The following is a 25697-nucleotide window of genomic DNA, read 5'->3' as shown; positions in this document are numbered from 1 at the left end:
TTAACGAAAACGTAATTTAGAAAAAAACAGTTGTTTTTACACACAATCTGGCAGTTTCCCCGTGTGCATAAGGTGAGGTGACAATTATGGTGGACCTTATTTTTCAACTATATTTTTAGAACACCACCCCCTAAACTTGATCCATTTCATAACAAAATTTACTTACAATGAATTCGCGATATATGTGAACAACACGGGTCTTGCCAGTCGTCATATATCGTCCTCTCGTGCTTCGTGGCCCCTGGTGGGGTATTCACCGGGTAGTAGGGATAATTCTGCGACGTTTATCATCCAGGCTTTTAAATTGCAATTAAAGCCGACCACCGAAAAAAAATGTTGTTCAGAATGGTGACCTTGAGAACATATTTCAAGGTCATTGAAATTAGAGAGGACATCGAAAAGTTCAGCAGCCAGACGGTTAACGAGTATGAAAAATAAAACTAACTAGCAAAAAGCGACCATCAAGCTGATACCACTGTTTATAGTGTCAAGAGGTCACCTGACGTTAAAACTTCGACATGAAAGGGTCGTGTTATGGCAACTTTGACATTGGCGGCGCCAGTCGCGCCGAGCACCATACTTGCTATCAGAACGGCCCATCAACCAACGTCTCCGCAAGATGTGAACCATATTGCAAGCCGTAAGAGTGCCCTAAGCCGTCGAAACACACCGAACGCTTATTGATCTGTTCCAACATGGGAGGAGAGAAGAGAGACCTGGAGTTCAAAACGACGCTCGCAGTAGCCGTGGATTCTGGATATGCTAGCGACCCTGCCCGAAGGTCGTTGTCATACAACCTCGCCACTAAAAAGTGTGCCAAGGTCGTCAGGAAGAAGCAGGAGGACACGCTGCTTCCCAAACTGTTCTGATTAAGAAGTCACGTAGACGAAGCATATTTGGAATAGCAATTTGTTTAACCCATAACCGGCTACTCGGGTACCCATTCAATAACCCCTTTCCCTAACTGAACCTTAAATAAAATTCAAATCATTTTTAAGTAATCTAGTACTCTAATTTTTACGTTTTCTAGTAATTAACAGTGTACAATTAACCATTTCTCCCTAAAAAAAAATACATTTCAGAATATATTAAAAAATGCATCGATATGCTTCGAATAGCTTCAAAAAGTATTTAAAAATGACGACAAACGTTGACATAACCTCGTATTTATACAGCGTACATAGAAAACATTTTGGTCGATCAAATATATGTATAATTTGGTGGTAAACAATCCAGATAGGTGTTTTGGACATCAGCGCATGATTAAACTTCAATGGGGAAAGTTGTGGAGATGTGAATTACTTCGTCGTCGGTGGTTGCTGAATTTGAAGACGATTATCGTTGCTGCAATGGCCGACAAGGGACACTCACCGATGTTCACGTAACTTATGCACAATTTATTCGGCTGCGTCAGAATTTTCACTTCATTTTCAGGAAGCTTGGAGCTTCCTCGGTATTCCAAAAAACAAATCTGTTAATCCGAATCATCCCTTTCATTTATTCACAATTCGTGAGCCACAAAAAGACAGCAAAAGAATGTTTATAAAAGATTTTTCCCTTCCTGAAAGTCTATCTGTATGAAAATGTTGCCAGAATAACCTCAAAAATCTGTATCCTTTCAGATATTTTTGTATGTCCGCCATTATACAATTCCTATAATCAGTGTACACAAAATATTTTTATTTCACGAGGATAATTTCTCCAAAGGACACAAAACTAAGAAGTACATAAAAATTTGGTGCAATAAACAATTTCGATAAAAATCGGCGTGTGTCACCAGCGGCCCCTTGCGAGTGAACAAAACGTTTACGCCGCTAATGGACGCCTTGGTTGGCGTTTGTCGGTACGGTGGTCTTGTGGGGATATTTCCCATAGATTTTGCCGCTTCTGGTCACCCTGTAATGAATCTGCGGGATCTGGATCACGGACGTCGAACTGGTCACGTGGGGCCCGTCGCCATTGCAGAACCGTTTCATCCTTCTGATACCGTGCTTGTGTTTCCGTTGCAGAATCGGATTTTCCAGTTTCAACCGTTTCTGGTGCTGTTTCGCAAGCGTCACCGTCGACGAGGCTTTCGAGTTGGCGATCGGTAAGATGTTCCGTTTCTTCAGCAACCTCAGCGGGGAGATAGTCAGGACCGCTTTCATAACGCTCCGACGACAACCCCAGAGGACCAACGCCGTTGCGAACCATGCGAACCAGGGACTGGCTTTTGGACTCGGCGGTGCTGGCTCTCGTGACCAGAGAAATAACATCTGCAATACGACAAATGGACCGTTTACTTTGAAAATGGTGTGAATCCATTTTTATTTTTTAAATGAGATATCACCTAATTTGTATATTTGTATTTGATATTTATATATTTTTTATCAACAAAAAATGGACTTGCACCACTTTCAAAGTAAACGGTCCAAATGTTCGAAGACTCCTCGATTTCTCGACACATTACCAATGGCGTAGAGTACTTGTCCCTACTAGGTCCCTACTACGTACGGGACCCAATTACTGTGGGGGGAGTCAACTACTGTGCCTATATTCATTATACTTATTTTTAAAGCATATTAAATATTCAATTTTTTTCATTAAAATCAGTTAATATACACAATGTCTCACGTAAGCGCGACCCCCAGAATATCTTCTTTAATTTTTTATGTATAATTTTTCAGTCATCTTTTTTCTAAATAACTACATAAATTTTCGTGTTGCATCCCGTGGCTCATAAAAAATACATTGAAATATGTGACATGACCTTCAAATGACCTTGAACATAAAAGCTTGAAAAACTGAACCTCTTAAAAACTTAGAAAGGGGACTTAAAAAAAACAACCATTGCGGGATACTGACCACTCGATACCATTCAAATTACACAAAAAGAATTGTTTATTTCGTCAATATTAAAGATATTCTGGGCGTCGCACTTACACTAACGCTCAAAAAATATGCGGACCCTTGCGAAATATGTATTAGTATTGCATAAAAGTTATTGTGGATTTTTATTAGTTTCTTGTGAAATATCTAACGTTTAAAATTAAAAATTACGTATGTGGAACCTACCAATACTACACTAAAATTAAATACGAGATTCATCGACGTATCCACCGCGGAGTGTTCGGATACTTTTGAGCGGTAGTGTACGTGAGACGCCCTGTATACGTTGTATGTCTTTTTTTTTTAATATTGATTAATGTAGGCACACTAATTGGTGCCCCAACAGTAATTGGGTCCGTTACTCTAGCGAGCCTGTGTCCCTATTAGTGTGCTTCCATATTTAAATAAGCAGTAAAAATTAACTTGAAAAAATAGCAGCAAAGAGAAAAAATAAGACAAAGAACAATAGCAAGTGCATATATGAGCCGTTTATTTTGAAAGTGGCCTAAGTCCACTTATACTTAAATTGAGATATTTAAGGGTTTGTGTTTCAATAAAATTAAAAATATACGTATAGAATACCAATGTGTCATACTGCTTAAATGCATCTAAAAGAGTTAAATTTACAGTTCCTATAAAAACAATAACAATTATTAAGTGAATAATATACGTTTTCTTACCAAAAATGGAGTTAAGCCACTTTCAAAGTTAACAACCAGATTCGTTATAAAATTTGAAAGAGCCCAAGTCCATTCGACATAATTTAAAATGCTTCAAATTGAAAAAACAATACACAATTTACTTTATATATCTTTACAACACTTCAAAAACACAATTTATGCAATTCAGGACATTTTCTAACTGCATAAATTACATAACAATTTACTGCTCATCTACATTTTGTGCATGTGGGAGGATTTGAAGAAGTCATGGTGCTCCGGTGGTATGTATCATAGTAAGTCCATCGTGTTCTTGTATTTTGCTGTTGTAGTTCGTCTTATATTTTTATAAACTGGTGTCAATACAATATTTTTGAACTTTCTTTCTGATTTTAAACTTTGCATTCTCATTTGATATCTTATAAAAAATTTTATATGGTTCACCTCTCAAAAAACGCATCCAGCATATTTTTAACCAATTTATTGTTTCTCCGTTAGGATTCTTTACCCTTTTAAAGATTGCGCCCTCCAAAAATTTTGTTGATATGACATCCTCTTGTATCTTTTATTTAGAATAAAGTTATTACCTTGCCGGCACTTTTTGATAATGTCCATCGGACATTATCAATAATGGATTGGACTTAGGCCGCTTTCAAAGCAATTGTTTTAATAATTGAACTAACTGCGAAAACTTATGTGTCAAAAATGATCGTATATATTCTGAATATACTTAACCGCATATTTCTGCAATCCGCAGCATAAGAAAAGCCAAGGAGGTGAGAGAGAGAGAGAGAGAGAGAGAGAGAGAGAGAGAGAGAGAGAGAGAGAGAGATGAGAAAGACAAGAAACAAGAGACTAGAATCGAAGAAGGGTTGCGGAGTGTCGAGAAATGGGGGGACAGCGCGGTACATCGATTCCGTGACCGTCGTGCTTTTTCAAGGTTGCTCGGCTTTAAATCCACGATAATTCGTTTAGACGGGCCAGTATAGATTACGGTACTAGGCCGGGTTCAGACTTTTATGGCTCCCCGAGCATGAGCATGAGCGCGGTCCGAGCGGGCGCGCGTGAATATAGTTTGCTTGCGTTGGTCGTTGCTGCACACCGCTATGTACAACCGTTCCCTCCACGGTTGACCCATTTGGCAAAGATCTCCGACAGGGGGAATTCCGCATTAGCCCCCGCGAGGGGCGCATTTTTACCGCTGGAACTGACCTTATAGATCCACTCGTTGGCGCGTTGCCTGAAACTCGGGGGTCGATCGACTGGTCGAACCATAGAATGGCCGTGAACGATGACTTACTGCGAGGCGGTAGTTGAACCTGGGCATAGAGGAAGGGAAACGATCGTGATCAGCGTCCGGATGAAAAAGGTCAGGGTGACTTCACGCGTGAAAAATGATTTCACGGTCGGGACTGCCGCCGGTTGTTTTCGAACGTGCATCGTCGCGCTCGGTCTGTCCAGACGGACGACTGCGGTCGAAATTTTCAGTCTCTCAAAAAAATACCCAGATGTTCCCGAAATCGTGGAACAATTCCAATGTCAAATATCCCGACTCTTATAATATGTGTAAAAACCTTTTCACCGTGTCCGAATTATCGTATACAGTGTTTACTCGGGTCTAGGCAGGGACATATATCGGCTAGGAGATACTATTCCTCGACGACCGAGGTCACTCGTGCTTCTTGACCCCTCACAGGATATATCCCGCGGCAGTGGGGATAGTTTTGGGGCTTTTATCGGCTAGGCGTTTGGGACATATATCGAGTAAACAGTGTACAACAACATATTAATGTATTCTGAATTAAAAAATGCCTTTATCCATCTGGGAGAATCGTAGAAAATCGTGCACCATTCTCGCACAGATTTCACACGGATTCTAAACGGCTTAAGATTCGATTCCCAAGCGATCAACAATCTCGTTTGGCGGACGAACAAGTTCTGTAAGTGGTAAACAAGATCCTCCAATATTCTAAAAAAAAAGAAGATCGCGTCCGCAACAAGGACCGAAACAAACGCGCTCGGTTACCGGTTCAGGGAAATAAGTTGGTTTCCCAAGTTGCGGGAACTCAATTCCGAATGGAAAGAACACGGCCGCGATGGAGGGGGAAGGGGAGGGCGCCGTCAAGGAACTTGCAGCAGACATACAGACCGAATACTCGATGGAAAACGTAATTTATTGAAAGGGACGGGCCGCGCTGTGCTGTTCCGACGGCGAAAAAGAAACAGACCCGAAGCGGAAGAGAAAACCGGGTTGAGGAGGGAGGGGGTACCTTGCCTTGAAACAGCGCTATAGGAGCGGACTATGCGGTGCACGTGGCTGTTGACGGAAGCGAAAACGTGACATTGTGCATAGTTTAAAAGCTGAGGGGCATCTGATCGCCCCTGTGCACTGGGGAACGCGTACGCTGATCGATGCGAGTTAATAATTTAGGTCGACCAACTGCGACTAGAATTCGCGACCGTTATAGTCAAGTAGATAAGAACAAAGGGTGGGTCTTGCGAAAGGAAACGGAGGAACGATAATGGCCTATCCGGCGAGGGGAGCTCGACAAATAGTGGTCGACGGCGATGAAAGGGCGGCTGCGTTTCGTTACTTGCACGCGTGTACCAGTTCGGTCTTCCAGAGGAGAAAAGTACCCCCCCCCCCCGGGCCATGCTGGGAACAATCTGTGTCGAAGATTCGTGACGCGCGGTCCTCCATGCTAGCTTAAATAAAAAGAAAGAACACCGATTTTAACACTTCGACGATCGCCTATTTTGTTAGAAAATTCCAAGGTAATTATGCGGAAGAGGGTCACCCTCGCGGGTTTCAACGACCTTGCAATGTATGTATCGTCAATAGGGATGTGCGAGAACCAGAAATATCGGGTCAGGTCGGAACACGAAATTTTTTCGGAAAAAAAATTCCCGAAAAAGTCGGGATTCCCGAAAGAGTCGGTATTCTCGTATTTATCGGTGTTGAGGATATGATAGGAATGGTGTTTCTCTTATCATAAAGCACAGCGTTAGTGCATAAGGAACTTTCTTTAATATAAAAAACTTAGAACTGTGAACTTATTATATATACCAGGTATGTCCTGCCTAAACCGACTCTTTTGTCGAACGGACTCTTGGGCGGACGTGCAACTAACGTCTTCCCCACTCTCGTCTCGTGCCGATCGTCATTTCGACTTATGACGCACACTCCATTAGGCTTTTTTCAAGTTGTTACATTGTAACAGTCAAAGCGACGCCACGCCGACGCCCCGACATTCCCGGATGTGAGTTTTACTTACAGTGTGACTACTTTATTTCAACAATCGGAATTCTCGAAATAATCGTGATTCCCTAAAGAATCGTGAGTTCCGAAAATTCCGAGAACCCACTAACCATTCATATTCGTTTCAATGAATACATTCATGATTTTGAATTTTTTTATTGTAGGTGTTTTCGGCAAATTATGTTATTTTACTTTTTACTTGTTTAATTAATTATTATAAATTTATATAATTCGGAATATAAGGAATAGGAATGGGGCACAAATAAATAATAAGTATAATTATTTATTGAAAATTGAAAGAATGCTGTCCATCACGAATTATTTTCAAGATTGTCATATGTTATATTCTCGAAATTTTCGGAAAACCCAATTCTTTCGGGAATCTCGAAATTTTTAGGGAAACCGACCCGACCCGACCCGATCCGACCTCTTCCCGACTCGCCCCGACCATCGGGTTCTCGCACACCCCTAATCGTCAAGGTCGACATGCTTACTGAGCAAGTGTGTTTCTAGTGGGGTGGTTAGTGAGTTCTTTGTTCAATTTAAATTAATTAAACACAAGCGACTAGTTTACTAAATAATACAAAAAAAAAAAATAATTTAGAAATTGCCATTGACCGAAATTGAAAAAAAAGTGTAAAGGTCAGTTTTAAGTATTTTTTATCTGAGCCTCCAAAGAAAATTTGAAACACGCCTTTTGTAAATTTAGGTAAGTTATACACGGTACTGTGAATAGTTATAAACCCAATCCCATTTTTAGGATTTAGCCTGAATATTATTGGGAGTCACTGTGTGCTCTAATAAGGAAGTTTATCCAAAAATTTGTTCATGAAAACAAATTATATTGTGTCAGCAATTGTGAAAGAGAAAATCTGAGACACGTAATTTTGACTCTTTCGGTAGTATCAAGAGTCAAGACTCCGTAGATTCGCGATAAGGTATAGTGACCATGTTACCGACAAAAATAGGCGAAAAATGATTTCACAGGAGGAAAGTTTTCGTCTTTCAATATCGATGTGAACGGAAATTGTACAGCAGTTACCGACCTCCTGACTCTGCAAAAGTCACGCGACTACCCTTGGCCCTTAGTAACATATTTTGTTATAGATATCTCCGAAATTCCATTTGGAACGTTCCAAAATAATGACCTCAAATATCACACTGGTCCAGAGCAGACATGAGCCGGTTTTGAAATGAACCAGCTCACTTCATCGATTCACTGTACAGTTCCTGCCCGGCAAACTCTCTTGATATTTGCCGACGAGTGATCGCGGAGAATAAGAGTCGACGACAAAATGAAGAGAGAAAGGGTCGCGGAACAGAATCGAGCTTGGACACCTTCCATCTTCAAGGGAGGTGAGGGGGGGGGGGGGTGGAAGATTTCGTATCGGATCCGACGGGGAAGCTGAAAGTACGGGGGAGGTCAAGTAGAAGCTGGGAGATACATTTCAGATAACGGCGGCGGGCCGATGTCAAGGCGACCGTGACACGGCGGGACACGTCTCGATAAGAACGGAAAAGGAACGTACGTGGGATCGGTAAATTGCGGGGAAACGTTCGGGGACTTCCTTGATTGGATGATAGGTCGTGGCGACGGGCCACAGACGCGCGGCAATCGTTTCGGAATCGTGTGCAACACCTTAAATGGCGCATCGCCCGTTGTGTCGTCCGCGGCGCGCCGCACAGTGGTGCCAAATGGCCAAAAAGCGGCAAAAAATCTGTAAAAACGAAACTATCCAACGAATTTGTTTGAAAATTTGTGGAGAGATTGCCACAGGTACGACGCTTATTTGGCAGAAAAAATTTTTGTAAACAGTTGTTAACGTTAAGTAATAAGGGCTAATCGAAAATCTCTGTTTTCTGTCAATTTAGTATTTATGAAAGCATACAACAAATTCTTTAATAGATTTTGGTCTGGAACGAATTGTTTTGGCAAGGTGTAATATTGATCTAACTTTGTGCAAAAAATTATGAGGTACTTCGAGATGCTTTCGCCGCAAATTAAGTTTAAATATCAACTTTCGGAATTTCCGAGAATGAATCGCGCGGATGTCACGATTGTTTGATGTTTCAGGTGAATCCGCGCGATTCATTCTCGGAAATTCCGAAAGTTGATATTTAAACTTAATTTGCGGCGAAAGCATCTCGAAGTACCTCATAATTTTTTGCACAAAGTTAGATCAATATTACACCTTGCCAAAACAATTCGTTCCAGACCAAAATCTATTAAAGAATTTGTTGTATGCTTTCATAAATACTAAATTGACAGAAAACAGAGATTTTCGATTAGCCCTTATTACTTAACGTTAACAACTGTTTACAAAAATTTTTTCTGCCAAATAAGCGTCGTACCTGTGGCAATCTCTCCACAAATTTTCAAACAAATTCGTTGGATAGTTTCGTTTTTACAGATTTTTTGCCGCTTTTTGGCCATTTGGCACCACTGTGCGGCGCGGCGTGCCAGACAAGGGGAACTGTTAATCGAGAAGAAATTACGCACATAAACGCGGTATCTTATTAAGATACATCAATGTCCGCCATTTCCATTTTCGTGCCGGCTTCAATGGCTCCCCGAAGCGGCGCACAGTGGGCCAAAATCGGACTGTAGTGTGACCCGCACAAATTTATGACCTGAGATATTCAGTCGGGCAGAAGAGAAACATAATTATTAAAATTTAAATGATTATTTGAATTTTTTAGTTGTGAATGAAATTTGATCGTAAAAAAACTTATCGGGCATATGTATTAGATATTAACACTAGACTTACTGGACCCGTCAAAAGGATGGGTTCTACATTCTTTAATTATTGTGATTGTAAAAATGCATTTATGGGAAATTTCTTTAACACATTTATTCTGCGGAACATATATTACGGTATTAACTGCTAAAAATCTGGCTGAATATATTCTTAATATTTTTATTAAATGATTCAAACTGGCCACTTTTAGTGAATGGATCAAATTATACAATAATTTCCAATTTATGAAAAAATTTCTGTTTCATTTTTGTTCCAATTTTCGTGCTTATCGACCACCGTGCGTCGCGACGCATCGCGTCCGGAGCGTGCTCAAACGTCCCGTTTGCGTTTTATTTCGTACACGCCGATTACGAGCTCGTGACACTTCGCCCTTTTTCACGTCCACGCGATAAAGCGAATTGGGTTATTGAGATTATTTAGAGTTCCGAGGCGGTGAAGTTGACGTGAAAGTGGAATAGAGGTAGCTGCAAAGGCAACGAGTATCGGGGCCGCAGATGCAAAGCGGTGAACGCGAAGTTGAATTTTATTTATACACGAGATTTATTTGCACTGATAGATGGGTTATTAACCTTGCGTCGCGTCGCACGGTTCTCTGCGAGATAACGGGCGGATGGACAACTTTACAGATTTACGTTTTTCGGCCTCAAAATTCGATTACGGTAGATCTCCGTGTAACGCGATACAAAAACTTGTAAAATAGTAAATATTAGGAAAACTGAACGAGGAAAAAGTAATGTTTTCTTGCAAGCAACGTAACGGCGTATATAATTGTTTGACACTATTTCTTTTGGAAATGAAGGTGGCCTTCAATTTTTTAAATGGAGTTCTATATATTCCTAAATCCTACAACTATTTTCATACCTCACAGCTGAATATCAAAACCAGGTAATATTATGGGACGCGTCAAGAGAAAAGAATGATCTGTGTTATTTATCTTTTGATTTACAAACTGATCTCACTCCTTTGTTTAAATGGAATGTTAAACAACTATTTTTATTCCTAAATCCTAAAAAAATATATTTTTTTTACATGATATGAAAGCGTGTATCAAGACAAATTCATTCGTATACGACACAATGGCCTTCAAGGTCACACAAGGTCAGATGTGGAAGAAACATTTTGAACGTTTTGAGTTATCGTGTAACATTATTGTCCAAACTTGTTTTTTGTCCGCCACTATACGACCGTGCCAGGAAGAAAGAGAATAATAAAAAGACCATTTTCTGCGACACTTAACTGGAGAACTTGAAAGGCGCAACCATGGGTAAAAAAATTCGGGCTGCAGATGAAAAAAGAGACGGAAGCATTCGAGCTTCCAAGGCACATCTATGACAAAGTTTTATAGCTTTGATCGAGCAGCGGAATTCGTTCGAAATATTTAAGCACTATGTATGCACGTAGTAAAGCACTTTTACGGGAATGCGTGTCACTTACAGGAACATGATGAGCGTGAAAGAGATATAGAGGCGTGCGCGTCGTCCTATGTACAATCGGGTCGGTTTCCCGATACAGTGTGGTAGCCCGACACACCCCCGCGATCTCGGGCCAGTTTCCGCGTTGAGATATTTTACCCACTGATGTAAAAAATATTTTCACTTAAAAAATAATGCAATTTTTAACGGATGTATTCAAAGTGAATTTTACGTATTATTCTTGCCCGACCCGAACCCGAAATATCAGGTACCCGCACACCTCTAGAAACGGGCATTTACGCGTGTGGACGCGAGTATAGTACGCTCAAAGCTCACTAGGCCGCACAGTGGGCAATTTGGACAAAATCGGATTCAAAATCAAGGAACTTTCGATAGGAATGAGGTAGAGCGATGAAATCTTTTTTAAATGAAAGCTGCAACTTTGTAGAATATGGGAAAAATAAGGAGATTATTACCATCCAATCATTTCAACGAAAAAATGACTTCATTAGTTTTTGTCGCAAAAATCTATTTTTTGAAAAATCCTGAGATCGTAGACAAATTTTGAGACCAGATTTGAAATCAGCGTGAAAAAATCTATGGGAAATGATGTATAACATGTTAAAAAAAATTTTTTCCGCGCGTGGTATTGGAAAAACTAAAATTTTCTTGAATTTGTGCGCGTTTAACGAATTTTCTCGAGGTTAACAAACGTTCATACCACAATCTGTCTATTTTTCCCATATTCTACAAAGTTGCAGCTTTCATTAAAAAAAAATTTCATCGCTCTACCTCATTCCTACCGAAAGTTCCTTGATTTTGAATCCGATTTTGTCCAAATTGCCCACTGTGGGCCGTATAGTGAGTAAACGAGTAGTAAACGAAACAGTCTCACAGAGAGCACGTGACCAGTTAAGAGCCAAGACTCCGTAGATTCGCGATAAGGTAGAGTGACCAGGTTACCGACAGAAATAGGCGAAAAATGGTTTTACGTGCCTCAACTTTTCGTCCTTACATGAGAATATTTTTCGCTGGGAAAAGGCTCATTCGAAAGAGGAAGGTTCAATCAAGCGCGTGCTGGCCATGAGCTGACGAGATTATGCAGATATTTGGTAATATAAGCGTTAAAAGTAGGCCAAAAATTAACGATGTACATGCCATGGAATCCAAGCATTTGTATGCCGTTGAATGAGTTTTCTGGATGAAATCGAGAGTAGCGCGCACTAGAAAATATCTCCAGCTTCAAATTGAGCTATAGCTTGTCTTGATTCTTTGCGAAATAAAGCCAAAAACTTGAAGCACGTTTCTGGCATCAGAATTCATAATATCGATAATACAGAGCAAACAATGTGACAAGTTTATTCACAGACTTAAGACCCGTCGGATCAAGACCAAGACAGATCTTAAGTCAGTGGCTGAATCAGTTACCGACCTGTTGGATCTGCAAAAGTCACGTGACTACCCTTGGCTCTTAAGGGGTAAGCGACACACCCTGTATATCGTTCCCAGGTTTTGTTCGTACCTCGATGGGCCTCGAGCCTCTCCAACTTTCCACCTGGACTTCCTCCTGGATCTCCACCGCGGTGTTTCGCGTCCACTGCCTATGCAGTGGAGGACGTGCACGGCCGTGGTCCTCGTGGCGGTGGAGAATCACGCGGGAACGGCCCTCCTTCCTCCTCGATTTTGCGTCTCCTATCCAGCAATCTGCAGAACAAAGTATCAATTAACAAATGTTCATGATCAAATTCCTAGCTTTTCAACATCCCCGAAACGTAGGGTGTCTCCGAAATCATAGCACAGTAGTACAATGATTTCTCTATATATGTTGCCAAGGCCTGGATCATAAACGTCGCGGAATTATCCCCACTACCGCGGAGTATACCGAGGAGTGTAAACATAACACGGCTCGGGTATGTCTCCTGGGCGATAAATGACTAGCACTGTATATCGTGTTTGGTGTCGTTTTAATTCAACAAACGAAACGAATACGATGGTAAAAGTTTCATAACAAAAAAAAAAATTAGGAAAGTTGCAATCTTCTGCTTCGCTTGCATTAGTCTCACCGTCATACAATCCGCAGTCTAGAAATAGGTTAAGTTACATGTCTGACAAATTTCTCGTTTATCTGTCTAGCTGAGTTTATGTTAGCTTTTCAATTCCGTTTGATTCGAACGGGTCCGTTCGGATAAGCTTTCCAAATAATTTTCATTTGATCATGCTCACCACTGCTAACCAACCAGATGGTCAGGTAACTCGTCACTCTCGCAGTCGGGGACACGTTTGGCAGCGGGGCGACGGTTTTTCATATCCTTCGACCGTGAATTTCCCTCGACGACGATCGCCGCGAACAAGTTCCGGTCGCGCCACTGGATCGCGGCTTTCCACGCGGTAAAATCTTGTCAAAAAATTATGTAGATGTGGTAGAAAAAAAGTCGGTTAAAATGACATACGAGGAGTGCCGGGGGGAAAGAATTTAGACAAAGGATTGCGCAGCCCGCGGCTGCCCGCTTGACGTTCGCCGATCCCGGAAAAACGATCGATCGATTCTCGAAAATATGAAGTCTACGAGGTGTGATCGAAAAGATGCTTGGACGAAAGCTCTGCTGCCAAATTTGAAATAATATTTTGTCGGTTTTACATAATCGAATTTTTTCGGAATTTTTGTACTATGAAACAGTGGAAACAAATCGTACAGCAATTCTCGAGAAACTGTTACTTTATAAAGGCATTACTTTATAAAAATAACAAGAACGTGCTACACGCATTTTTAGCAATATTTTTAAAATAATAAATACCCAAAGAAATAAGTTTGCTAAATCATTTCTCATGTATGCATCCGGAGAATCTTAATAATTTTAAATTAAAAATATTAGAACCCGCCATTTTGACGGTTCCCGTAAACCTAGTGTTAAATGCAACAATAAAATACCAGTGGTGTAGCCAAAAAAATTGTACATGTTAAAAATTAGTCAACTGGCCACGGTCTCTCCTACCGCGAAATGTGATACGCTACGCTAAAATCAATACCGCTAAAAAGTCGAAAAAAAAAACAACGAACTACAATCCTTGGAATCTTACACCGAAGAATTACCCAGCAGCTACCGGATGCGCTGTTTCACGGTTTCAACGAAATGTAATCTTCGTTAATTTTTTGGCCCGGTTGCGTCGCGTCGTGTCGTTGTCGTCGCGCTCGAGCTGAAACCAAAGTTTGATACGTCCTTCAGCTCAGGGGAAACGTTCCCCTCAGGATGGGTCAGCTAGCAGCGACTATAGTCTTTTCACTCTCGTTCCTAACTCCCGTGCCTTCCCGTGACGTCACTCGATCGTGTCAGTAGGTCAGAACCTGGTTACGTGTGCGCCGGTGTTTGTTCAACGTACCGGGTGTCCGAAAGTTGCATTTTGCATCCCCAATCAAGGGGGACAAAAATCAGTGTTATTTGACAATTTAATTTATTTGCGTATATAATACTTATATTATTAAATACGTACATTATTGTAAAATATAATATTCGTATTATTAAATATGTATATTATTCTCTAATATTATGTGTATATTATATATATATATATATATAATTATATATTATATTTATATGCAGGGTGGCCCACATAACTCTGAACAGCTCAATATCTCGAAAACTATGCCATCGATTTTAAAGTTCTTAGCCTTAAATTGCATGGAACTGAAGAACCTTTCTGACTACATAAACGTGAAGTGGCCTCCCTTCCCCTTTAACGGGGGAAGGAGAGGTACCTTTGTAATTTTAAATGGAACCCCCTATAAAATGTTACATATTTAGATTCTACCGGAAAAAACAAGTCAATTTTGTCTGAAACATTTTTTTGTCAGATACTTCCATGATGAGATATAACAGTTTGAAGTTTCGAGTTTCGATTTTAGATTGGCATATTCTGAGTATAAAAGTACTAAAGTGAGTTTGTCCTAAAACTTACCGTTGCTGAGATATTTGACTGTTTTCATGAAGAATGTTCGAAATGTCAGCCATCTGCAGCGATGCAACGTTGTAGTCTTTGAACTGTTGCGTCTCTTACACGTCTTATTGTTGGAGCGTTTATTGTAGCTCACGCTGCGATAATTCGTTGCTTCATATCTTCCGGAGTTGTTGGTGCATCTCGATACACAATATTTGCCAATGTTCCCCACAAGAAAAAATCTAGGGGTGTTGAATCTGGCCTTTCATTAAGTGTACTTCTCACCCTTCGAGTGTAGTGTGTTGGACATCCATCGTGCTGATACCATATTGTCTGATGAACGCTTAATGGCACGTTTTCTAATAAATTTGGCAGTGCATTTCTTAAGAACGTCATCATATTTTTTACCAGTATAAGTGTCGTCAATGAAATAAGGCCCAATTATTTGTTGCTCTATGATTCCACAGCACACATTAATGGACCAGCGTCTTTGATGATCAATTTCTCGTAGCCAGTGAGGATTTTGTACTGACCAATAATGCGTGTTATGTAAATTAACGCACCCAGTGCTGGTAAAAGTAGCCTCATCGGTACATAGTATTAAAGAGAAAAGAAGTGGATTGATTTGTAGCTGCTCTTGAGTCCGTCCACAAAATCTAACACGATCTACATAATCCATGTCATGTAATTTTTGGTGAAGGCGAATGTGGACGTATGATATTTGTGACGAGTGAGAATTCGTGATGCATTACTTTTTGCTGACTTCGGATTCGCGCTGAATCTGAAGTACACTGATATGAGGATTATAATGTACCATTGCAACAACATTAATTTCACTACATACAGGCTTTTCACGATTCATCTTACGAACAGCAAGACTTCCAGTTTCTCTTAATTCTTTACACAATCTTTCAAAAATCTTGTGTGAAGGGCATATGCGGTTTGGATATCTTTCACCGTACAAATTTCGGGCCACAATTGCGTTTCTCTTACCTTCTTCGTAAATTAGAAGCATCTCTAACTGTTCTTCGAATGAAAATTTCATATTGACTATCTTATGTTCACTAACTGAGAAACTGACTGACACTGAGAGACATCGAAAGCCTACCAATGTTTACATTTGACGTAGTGAGCATATCCTTGAATACGTTCCATAATGAAAGTAATGGAATGAAAACAGTTAAATACCTCAGCAACGGTAAGTTTTAGGACAAATACACTCTAATACTTTTATACTCAGAATTCGCCAATCTATCGAAATCGAGCATAAAAAATTGGACATTCCATTTAAAAAGACAAAGAAACCCTATAGGACCAAAGTACCTCTATATCTTCTCTACACCTCCACTTGCAGGAATATCATTTCTACCATATTATGTAGTTTCTTGAACCCTACAACTTCTGTAAGTAACATTTTCTCGTATTGTTTGAAATAACCAAGATATTCAAGTGGACAGAGCTCGTGGGACACACTGTATATAATGTTTATTTATATTATCATACACTGTAATATTCTTCAACACGTATGTTATTGTATAACGTTACGTCCACTAATCTGCAAGTAGAATACTATTTTAAATTGTGCGCGTGCCACGTACAGTGACTCCCAAAAATATTCGGACACTAGCTATAACTACCTTTACGACTTGATAATTCCTTTGTTAATAAAGCAAACGTCCCGGGAATTGTTTCTAGCAATAAAAGATCTATTAATGTTGATAAACATAAATAATTTATTTGAAAAATATACATAAATTCCATAATAAAAATTAGTAAAAGAAATAATGTACCATTTTTGGCTCACAAAAATATTCGGACAATATTAATTTTTCAATTTAGATAATGTAATTTAGCATTACAAAATTTGTTTAATACTTCGTGGCATAACCATTTTGTTTAAGAACATGTCTTAACCTGTTTGGCATATTGTTTGTAATTTTTTAAAAATATTCAACAGTTATATTCGACCACTCAGTTGCAAGTCTTTGTTTTAATTCAGCTATCGACATAATTGGGGTTTTTCGAATTTTTCTATCCAATTCATCCCATAAATTCTCGATAGGATTAAGGTCCAGTGATTGGGGCGGCGAATGAAGAATTTTGGGGCAGCGGTATAATCAAAATTCTTGCACAATACGTGACTTGTGCTTGGGGTCGTTGTATTGGTAAAACTTAAAAGTATTATTAAGCCCCATTTTTTCAGCACTTTGAATTAAATTATTTTTGAGTATATTTAAATAATGATTTTTGTCCATGATACCGTCAATAAAAACTAGGTTACCGACTCCATATGACGAAATGCAACCCCAGACCATTACGCTGCCTCCGCCGTGTTTCACTGTACCTCTTGTATTTTCAAAATTAAACTCTTTATTCGCTTTCCGCCACACCATAGTTCTTCCGTCGGAATTGTACAGATTGAATTTGCTTTCATCAGCAAATATGACATCCTTCCACCATGTCTCATCCTTAGAAATTAGCTCTCTTGCAAGGGTTTTTCGTTTATCAATATTCTTTTCGTTGATAAATGGTTTCTTTCTAGCTACTCTTCCATTGTAACCAGCTTGCCTCAGCACTCTCCGAACTGTTTCGGCTGAAACATTTTTGGAGCTTTCTCCTAATAGCTCACTAACTAGTTTTGGAGCACTTAAGCGCGGATTTTTTTTCACTTACCGAATAATTTTGCTTTTCTCCCTCGTACATAAGAGACTTGGTCTTCCAGTTTGCGGAATAGAATCAATGCGATTCTCAATATAAAATCGTCGACAGATATCTGCAGCAGTACTCTTACTTATACGAAGCATTGCACTAATTTCGCGATAGGTTTTTCCTTTTTCTCGATGAAAAATTACAAGCTGTCGCACATCGAAACTCGTATTCTTTCCTTTGCGACCCATTTTGAACGAATTCACGTTTACTACTGACAGTAGTGAGGTGGCATGGACATCTAATGGTCCACGAGATTCTGTTTGTAAACAAACGTTTTCCCTTTCTTGGAATATCGCGTCCCCAGAAGGCGATTGCCAGAGAAATATAATACGTGTCCGAATATTTTTGTGAGCCACAAATGGTCCATTATTTCGTTTAATAATTTTTATTATGAAACGTATATATATTTTTCAAATAAATTATATATGTTTATCATCCTTAATAAATGTTTTATTGCTAGAAACAATTTCCAGGGCGATTGCTTTATCAACAAACGAATTATTAAATCATAAAGTTAGTTATACCTAGTGTCCGAATATTTATGGGAGTCACTGTATATCCGAAATAAAATGTTTTCTATTACTAGGAATAGTATTTTGTGTCTGTATTATCGGAGGCCGTTAAAATGTTTATTGATCGCGCGTACAAATTTATCGTCGGTTCGTAACGTTGACGTAATGCGAATCAAGAATTATATTCGTTCGGTTAAGCGTTTTACGCGTCGCTTCACGAACGCGAAAGTTTCCTTCAAGATAAAGGTTAAAGTTTATAGCATCTTTGCGACCTCAGCGATTTGCCGCGGTCATTAATTCCGTCCGCAACGTTACTCCTTTATGTGAGACAAATTCTTCTGTAGTCTGCGCCTGACGGTGTGTATTCCGCGCGAGGACGTTAGCGCGCCTTTGATCAAGTCTCTTTTCCCCGTCATTTTCCACGATAAAATCACACGTAGACTGGAACGGATACAGCCCGCTGTTTCGCAACGAAAATTTCCATGATGAACGAGCCACGTACACGCTCGCATTATGAAAATAAATCGAAAGTTTAATCAGTTGCGCATTCATCATACAGCGCGGCGCGGCCTTTCGTCGTTTTTATTACTCAACATATTTCGCGGGTCATAATTTACACTGGCGGACAAAAGAAAGTTACAAATTGAAATTTCTGTATATAAGTATATTAATAACATTAACACCAGATGGTTTTTCCAATGTTAATAACACTTATCTAATTTGGAGTTTCCACATAATGCGTTAACAAGTGCGTTGCAAGTGTTATAATTTTCTATAATGTACAGAAGATTAATTTGACTTTCCTTATGAAAGATATAAAAACAATAGAAACAAATTGATATTAATCTTATATTTCATAAATAGAACACGCGATATGTAATTAGATACTATAAATAGATAGTTATAGGAATTATTGCATGCAATACAGTGATTTCTCTATATATGTCGCCAAGGCCTGGATGATAAACGTCGCGGAATTATCCCCACTACCGCGATGTATACCCCGTGAGGGCCCACGAAGTCATGGAGACTTCGGACGCCGAGGAGTGTAAACATAACACGACTCGGGTATGTCTCCTGCACGATACATGACGCTAGCAAGACCCGTGTTGTTGACATATATCGAGAATTAACTGTAAATGATGGTAACGATTAATATTGAATTAAATCGGTCATTTTATCGGGAAGGACTGTCAGGCGATTGAAATACGCGCGAACGTTGAACAAATTAGATGGCGCGATAACAAATTTTATCGGTAGATCTGTCTACGAACAAAAGAACAGCAAATGGGTAAGTCGAACTTCTGGCCTCGCTTTCACGTTCACGGGGTTATCGTGCGTTGCGCATTTCATTCGTCTTGAAAACTGATTTCACAGTTAACGACGTTGTAGCTCGCAGGAAGCAATGTGGTAGGTTTTAAACGACTCGCTTTCAATATTTCGAGTGCGAAAGCAAGGAGTTGGTAATGACGTGAATCATTCTTGAACGTTATGAATATCGCGGGAAAACTGCGAATTGGCTGTTCGGAGTTCTACAGTTCAAGTGTTGACGTCTTACTAGTCGACAGTGAATAAATAGTCCTCGGCGAAGAAAAGTTAATGATTGGATCGAGATTTCTTAACCAGTTGCTCAACAATGATAGCAATTCCTAAGCCAACTAGATATTTTGAGTAATGTTCAATTGAAATTATAATTTAAAAGGTAATTGCTCAACTCTTTTTAAATACACTGTACTCATTCAAAAGACTATTAATTTTTTTTTATTATAATTACTACGATATAATTTACTTATATTACTTTTTTTTCTATAGTGGAAGATTTGACCTTCAAAGATCTTGAATGACCTTGAGTCGTAGGTCACTGTGCACCTCTTAAAACGCCTTATTAGATAGCACGTGGAAAAGTATATCATTCAAATTTCAAAAACGGAATTGACACTCGTATGTCCTCTACGCGTTCACCTACAAAGAAAACTATTAACATGGAATTATGCCACTCTCGAAACCACGCAGGCTTTGTTCTATCACCAATAGCAACCGAGTTATTCAGATGGCCTGTTTTAGATGCCCCACCCTGTATATTTTTTTTAATCAAGAACAAAACTCTCGTCGACAGTTTTTTGAAGAAATGAGATTTTGAAAGTCGAGTTTTCGAAGTTTCAATATGGATGACAGTCGTAAACGTGGAATATTGACCTGCCAGAAGGATTTATCGGTGGACCTGTTCCTAGTTTTTGTGTTCCGTGCTGTTAATGGGCAATAACGTGACGATGATGCGCGTAATTACCTCACTGTTCTTGGTGCGCCGCTTCCGAAGACAACCTCGGGAACAAGAGCAAAAAAACGGGCAGACCTCGCTGCGGTCGCAGCACCACTGACCTTGGTATCGAGCACGTCGCAGTCGATCCGAAGCAGAAATTGCGTTGGGATCTCCTCCGTGTGCATCTTCGAATCCCAAATCGCCTAAATTGCAGAATTACCGTCCATGCTACTCCGCAACGCTGACCGAATGTGTACACATTTCGCTTCCCGGAGAAACCAATAACAAATCTGAACGTGACTCGCTTCGACTATCACTATATTTCACTACTTTCTACAATTTTTACTGAAATATATGGAGTTTCGGTGAGTTTTGAGGGCTCCTATAGATGACTATAACTATGAATTTATTATATAACTGTAAATTATTAGATTTAATTAATATTCGGACACTCTTAAAAAGACGATTACTTTTTTCATTTTGGACCATACGAGTTGGATTTTTTTAATAGAATTTAGACCCATCAGTTTACTACATGACGTGAAAAAAGAATTCGAGAAAATTGTAACTGGTCGAAATTACAAAGAAAATACTAAAATTTGTGTTTCAAAATTCAAAAATATTTTGAAAACGTCGTCGTCATTAATATGGGAGTCATTGTAATTGAAAAGTTGGCGCATCATTTGGAAGCTTCCAGAAGTAACTAAAAATAAAGGAAACTAAATATTCGATGGAAACGTAACTAAATTAACATTGATCGTGAGTTTAGATTTATTCTTAACTAAAAACACAATTTCAAGAAAAAATTTAATGTCCAAAGTTCGATTGAAAAATTTTCGTTTGTTGCATCTTGGTTTTCCATTACAGTATAAAATCGTTTAAGCGAAGAAAAAAATTATACAACAATTTTCAATTTCTTAAATAATCTTTTGATTATTTTCGTCCCAATTTTCGTACTTATCGAACACGACGCGTCGCTCTGTCCGGCGGACCGCAAATTTTCGACGAAGCAACATTCCGGCCGCTGTGCACGGTCAACGTAGCACCGACATTGAACCAGTGCAATGCTGCAATGCAGGTGGACCAGCCGGTGCGGCTGGAAGATGCGTAGGCAGTCGGAGGCCGGAGTCGCTGTCTACCGCAAATCTCTCGCGGCTCCCACAGATGTTATCTTCCCCGCAAGATATCTGCGATTCCGTCTCCCTTTTGTAACACACCTTCACTGAGACGGCCGCACGCAACAAATCATCTCGCTCGCACGGAACAGGCCGAAAGCCAAGAACGAAGTGGCACGGGAACCGAATCGCACAGGGACAACGGGGAGTGTCGAATAGGAGGAGACAAGTCGTTTCGCAGCTCTTTGTCCCCAGCTCGTGGACGCCGATCCCGATTCTTTTCCCGACGGGGAATAATTCGTCGTGATAAATGGGAACGGGATCGTCCGGGACTGGCTGTCGATAGGCTCTGCTCGTTCCTTTAATCCGCTTTTTGTAATCCGCCAATTCGAACGAACCGGCTCCAGTTTTCGATAACCGATGCACGGCGCACAGCGGGCCAAACCAGAATCGCCCGATGAGGGGAGGTAGCACGAATTCAGGGGAAAATGTTACGCCTTCTTTATCAGTACCGTATTAGTCACATGATATTGTGACACATGCACGGCGGAGACGGAACGCGGCGGAAGCGTGGGAGAATAGCGCGGTAGGAGGGGAAGGTGACCGGTCGAAAGCGTGGAGGAATAGTGTCGCAGTAGGGGAAGGGTAGAGTGGGGGACAAGTCTTAATCTGGCAACTCCGCCCGTACCTTTCAAGAGAGTCGCCAGATGGGAATTGACTCGAATTGAGGGGAATACGGTCACCCCCTCTCTGCCAGCAGTGAGTAGGGGCACAAACAGTGTCGACAGATGGGGGGAGGGACCACGAATTGAAGGGAAAAAATTATCCTCTCAGCACAATTTGCAAAATGTCAGGACAATAACTTTAAAATATTGAGAACTGGATAAACTACTAGTTCGAAATAGCGAATTTAAATGCAATTTTTCCAAAATTCTCATTGCACGTCATCTACTAAACTAATCCTTGTAGGTTTACAGACAAATTGAAGTTGTTCGGTCCATTTGTAAAACTGTTGTTCCGAATGTGTGTAATTAATCACTGTGTTTGCGAGTCACTGTAGGAGAACAGTTACAAAATGAAAACTCGCATCGAGCTTGCGTATAAAAGTGATGGTTGTGCGGATCAATGCACCGCCAGAAAATTCCGTACTACAGCGAAGTAATATTAGGTTCCAAAGTTCAAGGTTGGAGTCGATCCTCCACGGACGATCATGAATCACGTAGTTCCAGACATTTTGTCTCTAATGCCCCGTTTCAATTACGCTGAAAGAGGATCCAGCGTGCAATGCAACGGGCTAATTTAAATCGAATTCGTGAGAAAAGTTTGATCGATGGAGCAAAACTTCGTTTGTGATTCAGGGTGCGGTGGATGGAAGAGTAAACGATTCGATTGCCTATATATTCGTTGAACTTCTCCTAAAAATTGCATTGTTTCCTGTACAAGAAACTTGAATAACGAGGTTGCTACTTTAGCAGTTTTTTTTTATCGAGCTCTTGAAAATAACATTCAGTGTTAATATTGTTATATTGAATTAATTATGAATATACACGTAATAATTCGGCTAAATCAAATTTCTTGAAAACATTGATTATCCTTTGTGTAAATTGACAATTTCTAGCAGTTGCTATTAATTTAATTTATATACTTTTTTCACTAAAAGTGTAACACAAAAATTGTTTATTTTTAGTGTAATCATTCAAGGATGATTATTTTTTTAAATTATGGAAATATTTTACTCGCAAAGCTAAATCTTGTATCAATCTCTTCAGTTACAAGTAAAAATTGATTTCTTGTTACCAGAGTTGGGTACAATGGTATTATGAATAGTAAATTTTGAGGGGAATACAGTTACCCCCTCTCTGCCAGTACCGTATTAGTCTACCGGGAAGGTAGAGTGGGCGGACAATTCTTAATCTGGCGACTCTCTATCGAGGATGCGACAACTGTTTACTTTTCAATTTCTGCTCGCAAGTGTTTTTCTGTTTACGGTAAACAAACAAAAATCTTGGTTCTAGCCGCTATAGGAGATGTCACGGCTTCAAGACGAATGTACACTGTGAGTCATGCGTCCCCGTAATCCTGTGCGTTCGCGGCGCACCGCGCACCAGTTAGAAATTACGGGGCAAGTCATGGCAGTGCCTTGCTGCAATTGGAATTTCAGCCGATCGATTTCGCACCCGGATAATAAAGGGACTGAAAGTAAAACCGGCCGTGTGGTCTGTCTCGGTGTGCAACCATTGCCACGTTTACACGCACAATTATGTTACGGTAATGAATAGATGCCTGATAGTGTACGCACGCGAGCAGACAATGCCGGCGACGGAGCTCGTAATTACCTTTGATTTAATGTCGCGTACAATGATGTATTGCCGTTGGCGTTCCCGCGATTTTTTTATCTGTTGGACTTCGCTGTCCGCTTCCGCGGATACTCATTAATAACTTAATCTACGAAATCGTTACGTAGAGAAAGTGCAGCATATTTGAAACACCAGTTCGTTCCAGACGAATACAAGTTTACTGTGCAGGCTGGAATTTATCTTTACTTTCAATTAATTTTTCTTTTTTTGCTTTAACAAGCAGTAGTACATCTGGTAATATACTCCCAAAGTTGAAATTCAAAATTCGAAATTTACTTTATATACTGTTTTATAACTAATTTCGAGCTGGACCCATTGACGTAAAATACATCATTCCATTTAAAAAAAGAAACGAAATTTCACGAAAAAACTAATAACATCAAAATATGCTCCACTCGACACCATAGAAATTTATATAGTATAATGCATTAGGGAATATTTTTTTAATATATTTACAAATTTAACAACTTTTAGAGTCACAATCAGCTTAGTAAATATATTATTCCTCTAAATTATTGAAAAATCGTTCTTTGAATAAAATTTGGTTTAGTGCCCAAAGTGTTTTTTAGTCGTCAAAGAGTCCCGACCAAGAACCCGAGAACCTATGCGCATAGCTACACGGACGCCGGCGACTTTAAACAATAATAACGCGTAATATTGGATGAGATTGGAAATAATTCTTGCACGATTATATAGAAGAAAGTGTGCTGAACATATTCCATTTTGTAAAATTCCATGATCTCTACTGTCTTAGAAGATATACTGAACTAACGGACAAAGTATACTGAGGTATACGAGGATCTATGCGCATAGCCACACGAACGCGGGCGAATTTAAACAATAATAACTTGTGATATGGGACGAGATGGGAAATAATTCTTACATGATTGTGTAGAAGAAAGTATGCTGAAAATACTTCATTTTGTACAATTCTATGATCTCGTATGACACAGAAGATATTCCTTGCGAAGTCTTAAGAATTTTGAAAATTTTCTACATTGCATTTGGCATAACATGTTTAATACATTATGAATAGTAATTTTTAATCGACAATGGTAATTTTCAGCTTAAAGATAAACCTTTCGTTTAAAAAAAATTGGAAGGAAAATATTAAAAAGGATCACCAGGGCAGCTCAAAGAAGAAAAGCAATTTTTCCATGAGACAGGCTATCTTCAAAACTTCCAACTTTAATCGTTTATTACAGTAATAGTATTTATTAAATTTTAATAATTTTTTCATTTTCAAGGTTGATGGATATTTAGAAAGCAATCGGCATTCAACATAAGTCAATATGAGACAGTTGATTTTTTGGCTAAATGTCACTAAATTTCGCGTTTTAGACCACTGTGCGCCGTCTCTATCTCCGCTCGGAGACCTTCTTGTCGAACGTGTGCAGGATATGTAGGTGGTTAGCCAAGCGGCGGCGAGGTATCAGGAGAGCAGACAGGTAGAAAGAGAGTGTACGAGTAGAAAGGAGAAAGACGGCCGGGGGTGGGTGGGGGGTGGGGCTGGGGGCATCGAGCAAGAGGGACAAGATGAGGACGTCGCGCGCCGGGTGGACGAGGAGAAGAACGAGAAAACGGGAAGAAAGAGAGAAAGAAAGAGGCATGGTGGGGTTGGTACGAGCGGTTCAAGCACGTGGGGCCTACTCCGTGTGTCTCGTTCAGTAGTGCTCTCGGTTGCCTTCGAACGATTTCGCACCGGATGTCCATCGAGCCTCGCCGACGCATTCAGCGCTGCAGCAGCCCGTCCGTCGAAACGTTCCCACGTTCCCATCGAAAAGAAACGAGAATGTGACCCGTTCGTCGCGCTGTTCGGCTCTTTCGCACAGACGTCGCTCCGAGAATCGATCT

At 40.0% G+C, this 25697-nt stretch overlaps 1 protein-coding gene across 3 annotated transcripts; it reads right to left on the bottom strand.

The window, feature by feature from the left end:
* Positions 1 to 1158: 1158 nt before the first annotated feature.
* LOC143353941 (uncharacterized) lies at positions 1159 to 20506 on the bottom strand. 3 transcript variants are annotated; one of them, XM_076787550.1, is made up of 4 exons: positions 13181 to 14216; positions 12480 to 12661; positions 4740 to 4846; positions 1159 to 2255 (listed from the first exon to the last, which is right to left on the bottom strand). In XM_076787550.1, the coding sequence occupies exons 3-4, from the start codon at positions 4800 to 4802 to the stop codon at positions 1815 to 1817; spliced, it is 504 nt and encodes a 167-aa protein (XP_076643665.1). In that variant the 5' UTR covers positions 4803 to 4846; positions 12480 to 12661; positions 13181 to 14216; the 3' UTR covers positions 1159 to 1814. The 3 variants fall into 3 exon arrangements, with proteins under 3 accessions (XP_076643665.1, XP_076643667.1, XP_076643666.1); XM_076787552.1 differs by lacking the exons at positions 4740 to 4846; positions 13181 to 14216 and adding an exon at positions 20491 to 20506; XM_076787551.1 differs by lacking the exon at positions 4740 to 4846.
* Positions 20507 to 25697: the final 5191 nt, after the last annotated feature.

This window comes from Halictus rubicundus, chromosome 5 (genome assembly GCF_050948215.1).
Source record: "Halictus rubicundus isolate RS-2024b chromosome 5, iyHalRubi1_principal, whole genome shotgun sequence".
In the NCBI taxonomy this organism is placed as follows: domain Eukaryota; kingdom Metazoa; phylum Arthropoda; class Insecta; order Hymenoptera; family Halictidae; genus Halictus; species Halictus rubicundus.
The sequence above is the reverse complement of the archived record's forward strand: the minus strand, read 5'-3'. Positions and strand labels throughout refer to the sequence as shown.